The sequence below is a fragment of the Macrotis lagotis genome, chromosome 4, assembly GCF_037893015.1.
Source record: "Macrotis lagotis isolate mMagLag1 chromosome 4, bilby.v1.9.chrom.fasta, whole genome shotgun sequence".
Classification (NCBI taxonomy): domain Eukaryota; kingdom Metazoa; phylum Chordata; class Mammalia; order Peramelemorphia; family Peramelidae; genus Macrotis; species Macrotis lagotis.
In genome coordinates, this window is record NC_133661.1 from 144621203 (window position 1) to 144634387 (window position 13185).

At 33.5% G+C, this 13185-nt stretch overlaps 1 protein-coding gene across 1 annotated transcript in view; it reads right to left on the reverse strand.

The window, feature by feature from the left end:
• Nucleotides 1–13185, reverse strand: part of APBA2 (amyloid beta precursor protein binding family A member 2) — a 281698-nt gene that overhangs the window by 55937 nt on the left and 212576 nt on the right. The window contains exons 5-6 of the mRNA XM_074236214.1: nucleotides 3459–3539; nucleotides 2101–2137 (exon numbers count right to left, since the gene is read on the reverse strand). Of these exons, the coding sequence (XP_074092315.1) occupies nucleotides 2101–2137; nucleotides 3459–3539 (118 nt within the window). The remainder of the gene's footprint in view (nucleotides 1–2100; nucleotides 2138–3458; nucleotides 3540–13185) is intronic.

Genomic DNA, 13185 nt, shown 5'->3' on the forward strand with positions numbered 1-13185 from the left:
TCCTTTAGTTTTGGACTCATACAGAGATTTTTTTTTAAATGAGAAAGGATAACTTATTCTGGGACTCTACTTATTCTGACATACAGAATCCATGGGATAGGAGCATGATAGAAGGGTTGACTCTTGCTACTGCTACCCTGGGCAAGTCACTAAATGTCTGCTAGCCTCTATTTCTTTAATCTATAAAATGAAAATAATAATAGCACCTACCTTTGAGAACAATGATAAGATAATACATGTAAAATTGTTTGTAAATGCAAACTATATAAATTCTAACTACTATCAGATAACCTTTTTAACAATGGCTAGTTGAGAATAAGTCCCCTTCTAGATTGTGACAGGAAAGGCAAGTTTTGAAAGTAGAAAATATAAAATTATCCAAGCTAAAGTCTGTATTAAATACCATAATATGGAGTTTAGGTTTGGGGGATAACTGATTATCTAGGATCAGAGTATGACCAATAGAAGAACGTGATCATGAAGAAAGAAGTTTATGAATTGGATTACAAATTTGTGCCCAAAGGATCATAGGCAATGAACAATAGAGCCAAGATTTGAAATGTGGTGTTCTCATTCCACATCAAATATATTTTCAGTTCTATCATACCATTCTACCAGTTATCTTTAAAATAGAGTTAGAGAAGAAAAAGAAGTCTTGAATTATGAACATATAACTTATTCTTAATTATTTCAGATGGTAAATTGATGTTTGTCAAACTCCCTTTAAACTTTGAGCCTAAATATAATTTTATTTGAAAATAACCTTTCTTACTAAAAGAATATTTTAAGATAATTTTTAAAAGTTCATTCAGATTTGAATCTTTTTTTTTAAAAGTATATACTTTTCTTTCTCTTTGCTAGTTCATTTTAGCCTTATTCCATCTAAATCCCTTGAGGCTTGTGGGATGATTTGGAAATCAGAATCATACCTCCTCTGCTGTCATCTGCTTAAAAGGAATAGATTTGATTTACCTTCATTTCAGACTCATTAACAAGTAATTGACAATTCTGTCAAACTTAATGCCTCTTGGCGGTCATTTGGTATGGATTCAGACAATCTCCAAGCTCTCAGTTCACAGCTATGACTCTCAGAGGACTAGATTGGGTATAGAAAGCCTGCCCAAGTTCAAAGGGAGAAAGAAGAAAATTTGGTTTAATTGAGGTTTACTAGTTAAGAAGGGCACTTGAGGAATTCAATTTAATATAATGTTTGTTTAAACTAGGTTAGGAAACTAATATGAGATAAGATCCAAATATTTAAGGATCAACAAGACAATCAAGTAAGACCAATTTACCTTGGTCTTTCCACACAGAAATGACTAATCCTCACAAACTGGATTGCCCTCCCCAATCGATGGAGTTGTGCTAGCAGTAAAATAAGTGAAATCAGAAATTTTTTATTATAATATACCACAAATTATGATATCTTTTTGGTGGTCACATTTTAGAGTCATATTTTAACATCATACTTTAAAGTCAGAAACAAACTATCAAAGATCCTTAGTATAAGAAATATGCTTGACAAGGTTTGGATCTTTGTAAGTAGATAGTTATGCTTTCTATCCTCAAAGAAGCTATTTCCCTATGCCAATAAAAATGGTCTCTGCTTAAGAAATTGAGCCACAGACAAAAACAAAGAGCACTGCTGTTCATCTACATTTGAAAGTTAAGAAAAAGAAAGAAGGAAAAAACAATAACACAAAAATGTCAGGGTGAAAAACAACAGGATAGTGAAGATTGGATGCAATTGCAGACACTGGATCAAAACTGTTATCACATAATTAAAGGCTTTCAAGCAAAAACATTTCATTTTGTTAAATCAATCATCAGTGCTGGCACATGCCATGATTAGCAAGGTAACAATTAAATGATTCACACTGCTAGTGTTCTTTGTATTAAAAAAAATCATAACAATGATTGGAACAGCTCCAAAAAATAGGCTAAGCAATGCTATACACAGTAAATGTGTACCTTATTATGGCATTTCTTATATCTTATGGCATTTCATTAATATTTGAGTTATATTTTCTTAATAACTTCTAAAGAAGTAAAATAAAATGACTCTTTTGTTACAAACTGATATAGCTCCAAATCACTTACCAGCAACAAAACTTGGAAATGAAGCCACTTTCTTTGTCTAGAAATATTAAAAACAGAACAACAATAAGTAAAGAAAATGAAATTTTTGTATCACATAAAGTCAATTAAAGTGTTAAGAAATTAAAATCAGTGATGAGTTTTCTGAAGTTATTAGCTACAGAAAAATTACTTCAACTTGAGTAACATCATGTTCAGTTGGGGTACATGGCTCATTGACACCCCCAGGGAATCAATATCGTGAGTGCCTATATCTTAAGGAAGGGTACTCAGAGTAAAAGCTTAATGGGCTTAAAATCAAGAAGTCAAAAAAAAGGTAAATTTTTGACAAACTAAGTAGACTTCCAAACACATTGACAACTTAAGAAATTTGAGAAGAAGGATAATAATACCTGACTCCCTCATTTAACAATTGAGGTCAGTGAAGCCCAAAAATAAATGGAATGGTTTGTTTAAAGCCACATTGATCTATGAATAATTTTAAAATGGCAAAAACAAATATTTTTTGTGGTCTAGAAGAGTAATGTTGAACATGTGATAAGAAGCTGTGTGTTATGCTGGGGGGAAAAATGAATTTGGAATAGGAAAATCTGGATTCAAATCTTAGTTCTGCTACTTATTACTATGTAATAATTGGACACTTACTAGCTATATGGCCCTGGAATAGTCACTTAATCTTGCCTGTAAAATGAGCTGGAAAAGGAAGTAATCATTCCCATATCTTTGCCAAGAAAAACTCAAATAGGGTAAAGAACATGACTGAAAGTGACTGAATTGTAACAACAATAATATGGCATTTCCTTTCTCTGAACTTTAGAATCTATGAATGATACTCCCAGTGGTATGATATATACAAATGTATTTTCTGATTCCAATATTTGTGTGTGCCTACATATCTGTGAGCACATACATTATGATTTCAATATAGGAATTTTCAGTGTTGAGACAACCTCCAAACATGCATATCAGCAACTTGCTCTCTTAGGATTTTACCTAAATTGCTGAGGTATCAAGTACTGGTCCAGGATAACATAGTCAGTATGTTAGAAGTGAAACTAAGTGAAACTACTACCCCTAACTTCCTTAATCTATGCTGTCCTATCCATTATACCAACCTGTCTTTGCTCCTAAATGTGGGGTAATAACTTTCTCTTACTATTACAAGATAAATTCCTTTCCTGGAACAAAACTAGACTTGCTCAGATCCTCCCAGAACACAATCTTCCATGCATAGCCCTATCCCATTCATTAGACATGTTTTCAAATGCTAAAAGTGTTGGACAATAAGCCAAAATCAAAATTTTACCAACCACCATAAGCTTAAAAACATGTTCCAGAAATCTATCCCCTAATGAAATTACCTCTTGCATATTGTTATTGTCGACTGGTCCATTGAGATCAGAACGCTGCTGTTTCCTTGGCTGTTCTAAACTGTTGCAAACCTATAAACAATGAATAGAGAAAACTCAAACTCATAGTTGTAGTAAGACACAAGAAAAATAGATCTCAATCAGAATCAGATTGAATGACCAACTGATATTTCATGTTTCCTTCCATAAGAAAGGAATCAAGCTATATTTTTCACCCTTATGTTAACAGAATGTATTCATTTGACTAAGATTATAATTCATCCCATAATGAATAAAGTAAAAGTTAATGAAAGCACCAAAATACACCAAGAGTGATATATAAAGCACAACTTGTGAGGCAGGCTGTAAATTTAAATCCTTAATCTCAGAACTGATTGTTGAATCAAGGATTTATTGAGCACATTCATAGCATTTGCTTGTTGTAGTGTTGATACACAAATATATGAAAATGTCCCTATCTGTCACCAATCACATATAGAGATCTAGACCTTGATAGGACCACCATGGAATTTATAATTCAGTTCAGGAGATAAACTAATACACTAGAAGCAATTATAGAACAATAAATTTTTGAACTGCCTTAATAGTCTGAAAGTATAAAGGGTTCAAAAGAGAGAACAGTATGATCTAGAATTCTCATGATAATCACTAAACTTTAAGATTTTCAAAGTACTTTACATATATTATCTAGTTAGAGGCATTATCTTATAAAAATTATCTCTGAGGAAAGCTTTACCAATGAGCCAAGGCAGGGTCTGGACAATGGAAGAAAGGAATTAAAATAGAAATAATACTTTAAAACTTTTGCAATGTAAATGTAATGTAATGTAATGTAATGCAAAACTATTTGTTATCCTTAGATAAGAGACTTAGTCATCTTAGTGGTTACCTCAACCTTGTTTTCTTATATCAAACAGACTTCTTTAGTAGTTACAAAATAATTTGATCACCTTCTCTTCTTTCCTGTCCTTGAATAAGGAATGTTTACTCATTCTGATAATAAATCCTGAGGTTACATTCTAAATACCATCTCTCTTTTCTCCTTTGAATGATTCCCTTTTGCTGTAGATTTACCTCTCTTGTAAAAGGTTTTACTTATCTATCCAAAATTGACACAAAACACTGATGATTGTATAATTTAAGGGGTCCTGAGAAGTTATAAAAACCTAATCTGTTCTGACAAAGGACTCATTTCTAAAATATATATACAGAGAACTGAGTCAAATTTTCAAAAAAAAAACCAAAACATTTTCCAATTGACAAATGGTCAAAGAATATACAAGGGCAATTTACAGATGAGGAAATCAAAGTGATCCAGTCATATGAAAAATTGCTCTAAATCACTAATTATTAGAGAAATGCAAATTAAAGCATCTCTGAGGTACCACCTCATGCCTCAATTTAGGGCGGAACCCATTATCTTATTATGTAATTTTGCTATCACTTATACTTTACTTTTTTTCTTCCTTAAGGAGATGATTTCTCTCTCATCACATTCAACTTAAATCAATGTATACCATGGAAACAATGTAAAAACAGACTGCTTTCTGTGGGGGGGTGGGGGGAAGGAAGCAAGATTAGGGGGAAAATAGTAAAATAAAATAAATAAAATCTTTCTAAAAAATAATAAAAAAATTTTTTAAATTAAATAGCTTTTGCACAAACAAAACCACTGTAATAAGATCAAAAGAAATGTAGTAACTTGGGAAACAATTTTTACAACTAGTATTTCTGACAAAGGATTCATTTCTAAAATATACAGATAACTGAATCAAATTTATAAAAAAAAGGCATTCCCCAATTGACAAATGGTTAAAGGATATACAAAGGCAATTTATAGATGAAGAAATCAAAGCTATCCATAATCATATGAAAAACTGCTCTAAATCATTACTGATTAAAGAAATGCAAATTAAAGTAGCTTTGTGGTACCATCTCACACCCATCAGATTGGTTAATATGACCAGAAAGGACAATGATCAGTGTTGGAAGGGATGTGGGAAATCTGGGACACTAATACATTGTTGGTAGAGCTGTAAACTCATCCAACCTTTCTGATGAACAATTTGTAATTATGCCCAAAGGGCAACAAAAATGTGCACACTCTTTGATTTAGCAATATCACTACTGGGTCTATACCCTGAAGAGAAGATGAAAAAGAATAAAAACATCACTTGTACAAAAATATTCATAGCAGCCCTGTTTGTGGTGGCAAAAAATTGGAAATTAAGTGAATGTCCTTCAATTGAGGAAATGACTTAACAAACCCTGGTATATGTATACCATGGAACACTATTATTCTATTAGAAACCAGAAGGGATGGAAATTCAGGGAAGCCTGGAAGGATTTGCATGAACTGATGCTGAGCGAGATGAGCAGAACCAGAAAAACACTGTACATACACCCTAACAGCAACATGGGGGTGACGATCAACATTGATGGACTTGCTCTTTAGGGATAATTTTGGGCTATCTGCAATGGAGAATACCATCTTTATACAAAAAAAGAATTGTGGAGTTTGAACAAAGATGAAAGACTATTACCTTTAATTTAGAAAAATAAATTATCGTATTATGTAATTTTGTTATCTCCTATAGCTATATATATATATATATATATACATATATATATGCTATCTTTATTCTTTTTCCTTAAGAATATGATTTCTCTCTCTCATAACATTTAACTTAGATCAATGTATACCATGGAAACAATGTAAAGACTAACAGACTGCCTTCTGTGGGGAGTGGGGGGAGGGAAGCAAGATTGGGGGGAAATTGTAAAACTCAAAATAAATAAAATCTTTTTTTTTAAAAAATGAGAAAAAAATCATTTTAAAAAAAACCCTAATCTGTACCCAAAGAAACTGAAGCTGCTACCATCTCAAGCATTCATTTTGGTCCATGAGAAGTCAAATTGAAACTAGCGCAGTCCTCTGTTCATTTAAAAAGTGGTAGTGTAATGGTACTCTTTGGTTACAGTAAAATTTTTACTTCTTGAAACTATCTCTGCATTGGAATGCCTATTAGATTATATAAAACAATGACCAAATTTTGTCTAATTTCCTAGTAGCTGAATCTGGGGCTTTCTCTGAACTTTGTGTGCCTTAGCTCTTCTTTCTCTTCTCCAAATATCCTTCTGCTCTAATTAGCTGGGCTGATAGCAAGAGTATATGTATTCAACACAGGTAGGGGGGAACAGAGAGAGATAAATATAGATGAAAGTTCAAATGATATCAGACATTCAAATCATAGCCTTGTAGACTTGTAAGAACTCTAGCTTTCCCAATCAAATACATTTGATTATTTCACAATCTAAACAAAACTCCCTATTTGAAGACCTCCAAATTCATTAGTAATAATAAATGAAAGATTGTAAGTCCTTTATTGTAAGATGAACTCTGGTTGGGTACTTTCTACCTCACTGTCAAGATAGCCATGCCCTTTTCTCTGCTTCTCTAATGCTTGAAAATTGAAGGTAGGCTTTAAACATGATAATTCACATAGATGAGCTTATAGCATTAGATATGTGAAACAGCAACTATCTAATGAAATATGTCAATATGGTGAGGATGGGAGTTGGAATCCCTTCAGGATTATGAGAACATAAAATGGACAGACATAAGTTAATTATAAAGTACAAGGACCAAATGACATGTGTTTGAGGAAGAGTGATTATTTGCCTATAATAAAAATACATTAATTTGAATAAATTGTTCCAATAAATATCTTGGTTCCAGTTGGTAAAGCTACTGCTTAGAATTTTTCTCAAAGTGTCACGTCCAATCACTCTGTGCTTGATTGAACTGAAAATACATTAATATAGACCAAATTACTTTGGCTATAATAATAGCAAATTAGTTGTCATAAACTTATATTGTCTGCAATAGATGGTTACCTAGTCAGGAAATATATTTATATATAAATATTTTTACGTTTAAATATAACAATTTAAAAATCTGGGAATACTAAATTAGAAATATAGCTATTGACAATTCCCTCCACCACAAATACAGAAGCACACAACACCAAAAGGTCACATTGCATATTGTATCGTTTTAAGTCTCAGAAATATCAAATTGGACAACTTAATCATTTACATGTTAATTATGTTTAATTTCTGGTTTTAAAGTAGCAATCTCCTCAGTTCATTATTTTTGGAAAGGAGAGTTTATACATCATATTTCTACATTTCTGTCTTTATTAAAAATGTCAACTTGGAGAGATCCGATTGCACCAACTTTCACAACACAGGCTACACAAAGTACATAACCTAGTAGGACTGATTTAAGTCCAGTATCACTGCACAAATGCATTATTCTTCCAACAGTTCTTTAAACTGCACTTTGTGATATAAGTGACTCTGAATATATTATAATATTGTTGTTATGCTTTTCTTAAATTTAGGCTGCTCTAATGATTTGTATCTGGAGGGCAATCTGATTAAAGTATCCATTCTGGTAATAAGCATTTCTGTGAGAATGGTATAACTTTTTAAAGATAAGTTGTAGCATATTTTTAAAAATCAAATGAATAAACTCCCTCTTTTCCCCTGCTAAAAAAAAAAACTCTACAAAAGCCATCATACAATGAACAAGAAAGTCAAAACCTCTTTTCTCCACTATCTGTCCACACTCTCAAATACTAGTATCTGTTAGAACAATTAATAGTGAATAACAACAAACCTTTTTCTGACACATTATTTCTTATATTTATATAACATTTTATAATTTACAAAGAATTTTCTAATATATCATCTCTTTTAACATCCATAATCATGTTGAATGGTAGGAACTATAAGTATTATGATCTCCACTTTGTATATAAGCAAATTGAGGCTGAAGAAACTAAAGTGATATGATTAGTGAGTGGCAGAAGCTGGAATTCGTATATTTAGAGCAAAAAAATTATCTTAATGTTCATCCAGCCTAAACAATCTTAATTTACAAAAAATACTTTTTATTGATGTATTATGTCTTTATATCACAGCCATTTCTTGAAGGAGTGGGTAACCTTCACATCATTCTGGATTGAAAAATCCTTTTGGTTCACCATCCCCAATACCATCAACACCAACATCGATTGTGAATAATAGCCACCAATAGCAAGGAAGGAAAGATACGAATTGTTGTGTGTTAGAAGAGTCAAACCACCTCAATAATTGCCTCCTTGCAGACCCTGGTGGAAACAACCTAATGCACATTAAGAGGAAGGAAACAAGGCATCTACTCTGGGTCAGACATTTTATAAATCCTAATTTTTCAACTAAGGAAACTAAGGCAGACAGCAGTTAGGTGACTTGCCCAGTGTAAAAAAGCTAGTAACTGTCAGTTAAAAAGGCCCATGTTTAAACTCAGGTCTTACTAACTCCAGACCTCGGGCTCTATATTTTCTCATCTATTTATTCATACACTATGGATCTCCCTCCATTATATGATAATGCCAAGCCAAAGGCCTTTGTGTGCCAAAGAATCATTTACAATCAGATTTTTGTTGTAACCCTGGGAACAAAGCACAGCCTCTGTATGATCTTGGGAAAAAAATCATTCTTCCTCTCTCTGGGCCTCAGTTTCCTGCAAAATGAGAGAACTACAGCATAAGAATGTGAAACTATAGCATATGCATTTAATGGAATATTATAATGCATTAAGAAATGGAGCGAATGAGGAATTCAAAAATATAAGGGGTGATTTGGGGTATAAAATAAAGTATGTGTAAGTAATCAAAAGAATATCATGATAATAATATTTTAAAAAGAACTAATTCTTTGTAAATACTACTAGCACTAAAAAAAAAATCAAGGCTGGAAGAGTTAGAGAAAGGAATCTTCGGACCAAACTTAAATTTAATTGGCCTTGGAAAGATAGTTTTCAAGTAGGAATGTTTCATGACAAGAGTTGTATCTCTGGGAGATTAGCCTGACACCACTGTGTAGGATAAATAGAGAGACCTATTGAAAAACCACTGGTATAAGTTTAGCTGAGAGATAATGAAGGATAAAAAGGAAAAGGGTCAGATTTAAAAGACACTGCCAAAGTTAAAAACATCAGTACTTATGTCCTGATTAGATGGAGAAGACAAGAAACAGTGAAGTCTTTAGCACACCCTCTCACTCCTCCAATGATGCTGAAAGATTGAGAGTTAATAAAGGGTAGAATAAGACGAAACAGATTAAAAGGACTTTGCTAAGCTAAGATCCCTGTCCAGTCATTAGATAAGTGCTGAGATCAATGATGTCTTTAGCCACTTAGAACCAAGAAAATGTGTGAGGAGAATTGCCAGCCAGGCATCCTTATTTTTGTTCTGATCTCAAATTCAGGCTACCCACACCCTGTGGGGTAATTGGGTAGGAAGAGTGGCATGGCTACCAACCTCTTAGATGAGGAGAGTCACCAACCATAGCCATTCCAGTGAAAAAAGACATCAGACTTTACCATCTCCCCCCTGGCACTCTATGGGTCTCTGGGCATTACCTTTGATCATGTTGCTATATACTATACTCTAAAGTGCTAATGTACCCTAAAGACTCTGAAGTCTTCTCATTTACCCCACTTCTCTCTGTGCCTTTCCATTCACATTGCAGTACACTCAGTAGACACCCAGATTTTTGTGTGGATTCCTGGAGAAATGGAGAATTTTCTATTTGTTTCTTCAGCACTTGGCACATATAAATCACTTGATTTTTTTTTCATTCATTTTTATGGTAATTTGGGAAATAGGGAAGTCAAAAGGAAGAATTGTTTTGGAGGGAATATAGTAGTAGTGGGAAGCATTTTAAAGTTTGTAAAATAGTTTTTAAAATAGCTCATTTGCTCCTCACAACAGTCCTGAGAGGTAGGTGCTATTATTAATCCACCTTTTGCATAAAAGAAAACAGAAAGAAGTTAAAGATCTAACTCAGTAACTGTCTAAATCAGGATTTGAACTCAGGCCTTCTTGACTCCAAATCCAGTATTCTATCCATTATGTCATGTATTTGTGGTGCAGTCATATCAGTTATGTCTAATTCTTTGCAATCTCATTTGGGGTTTTCTTAGTAAAGATGCTAGAGTGACTTGCCATTTCCTCCTCCAGTTCATTTTACAGATGAGGAAACTGAGAGAAATTGAGTTAAGTTACTTGCTCAGAGAAACAGTGTTAGTAAATAGCTGAGATCAATTTTGAATTTAGTAAGCTAAGTCTTCCATATTCCAGACCTGTAGCTCTATCCACTTCAATACCCAGCTGCACATTATAACCATCTAATTGCCTTTTAAAGAGAGTAAGATAATGAGTTTCAAATCATTGGGGATTAGTTAAGTTTGAGGTACTGGGTGGGGATGTACATAGAGATTGAAATTCCTCCAAATGTTCAGGGCTGGAGATCACTATTTCAGTAATATCCCAAGTCAGGATACTAGTTGAAGTTGTAGATATAAATGAGATCAGAGGAGAGAGTAGAGAGAAGGAAACAAAAGCCAAAACATCAGGGGGTAAACATTTAGACAGCAGAGTCATTTCAGTCATACTGAGTTATTTAAGTAGTGTCCCACAGATAATGATGAGTGTACTTTGCATGGGAAAGCAAAATTAAGTGGTAATTATGCTGCTCCCTCATGGTTATATTTAACCAAATCATCCAGAGAGAACAAGGAGTCAATGAAGAAGAAAAGACAAGAATTAGAGGGAAAGATAGTATAGTTCACTGTCATGGGAACCAAGATAGGGGAAAGTTTCATGAAAAGTGTGGTCAACATTGTCAGTAAGCTGAGGACTGATAAGGAACTTTGAGATTTGATGATTAGAAGATTCCTCATGTCCTTTAACAGAATAGTTTGAGTAGGGGGACAAGCCAACTAGCTAAGCAGTTAATAAAGGAAGAAGAAACTACTACAAACCACATTTTTCAAGAATTTTTGTAGGGAAGACAAGTAGTGAACATAAAGATCATGGTCTGAGAGGACAAAGAGATAAATGGATAGTCTCTTTTTGGGGAAAGTGTTTGTAGGTTGGATAGATTGATGGTGGTGAAATTATCACTGTACTCTGCCCTGGTCTGAAGTATTCACTGCAGTCATTCTGTTTTGGAAAGGACAGGGATAAAATGGAGAACAATAATATTGAGTAATTCAAGAATCAACTAAATTAATTAACAGTGTTTAGCTTGGAGAAAAGAAGATTTGGTTAGAGTGTGAGGATCAAGAGTATGCATGATTGGGGGCAGCTAGGTGGCACAGTGGATAGAGCACCAGTCCTGGAGTCAGGAGTACCTGAGTTCAAATCTGACCTCAGACACTTAATAATTGCCTAGCTGTGTGATCTTGGGCAAACCACTTAACTCCATTGCCTTGCAGAAACTTAAAAAAAAGTATGCATGATCACTATGTTCAAGTATTTGATGTAGAAGAGTGGAATTAAATTTGTCAGAACAAAAAGCAATATAAGTTGCAGAAAGGATGATTGAGGATTGATGTCAGGGAAAACTTCTTAACAAGAATGGATTATTTCAAGAAGTATTGGAATTTTCCTCAACAGAATGTTTTAACCTTAATAATAATGACCATATATCATCAATGTTTCAGAGGGCTTTTTAGTTTTGCTATAAGTTGAACTAGATGGCCTTTGAGGTCCCTTCCTTTTCGGACATGGTGATCCTATAAATAAGAAAGGTCTTTTTAAAAGATATCTACCATATAGGGTGACCTTACACCATGAATCCTAAGAAAGAATCTAAAACAAACCTCGGTTTATTTCTGTTTCTAAAGACATGCTTCAGCCTAAAGGATCATTAAATCTAAGTACTGATTAATCACATGAAAAAAAGTCCCTCCTCACTCTTTATATTAACACATCTTTTATATATCTAAAAATCACCCAAGAAAAACTGGCACAAGGAAGAAGCAAGATTCAAGTAGGCAATATCTGATATCTGATTGGCAGTAAAAGAAAAGAGGATTAAAAAAAAGTCTGGAAGCAGCCAAGAGATAAATTTCTTCAGAAGATTTCATCCAAAAGTTGAAGACAGCTATAGTCTACTATTGGTAGATGAACTGAACCTGTACAAATGGCAACAGATAAAGGGAAAAGAGGCAAGAAAAGCTAAAAAAAATAGGAGATCAGGAAAATAGCTATAAAAAAATCTTACTAAGGAGTTCCTGGTGGCAGAACCTCAAACATGGTAAATAGGACAGATAAACAGGTCATTCATATTAGTAGGTAGCAGAAAAAGTTTTGGATATTCAAGTATCTTTGCTTCAGTGATTGTACAGGCAAGGGATTCACTTTTTATTTATGTTTTAGAGAAATAAAAGCGACCATGCAACAATCCTATACCTTCCAGAAACAACTGGCAAGTACTCAGGTTGATGCCATGATAGAAGAAAATATCAAGGAGTTGGAGAAATTCTTCTTTATTTTTTGGCACATAAGTAGATATTCTTCCCATTATAAAATAGGAAAATTATGGGAGGAAGATTTTTAAAAAGACAAATATTATACAGAAACAGATAGAAATCCTAATCTACGTCAAGACCTTGAAATATGAACATGAACAAAGAGAAAAGGGGAAGGAAAAGTCAGTGAACCCTTGAAGTGATACAATAAATTTAAAGTTATTCCCAAGGTAAAGATGGATTATTTTCATCTTCTTCAGCAACAAAGGACAAGAACCAACCAACCAACCAGCAGCTGAATCCTTGGAGGAGAGATCATTTTTTGAGCCAATTAATTATAACAAAGGG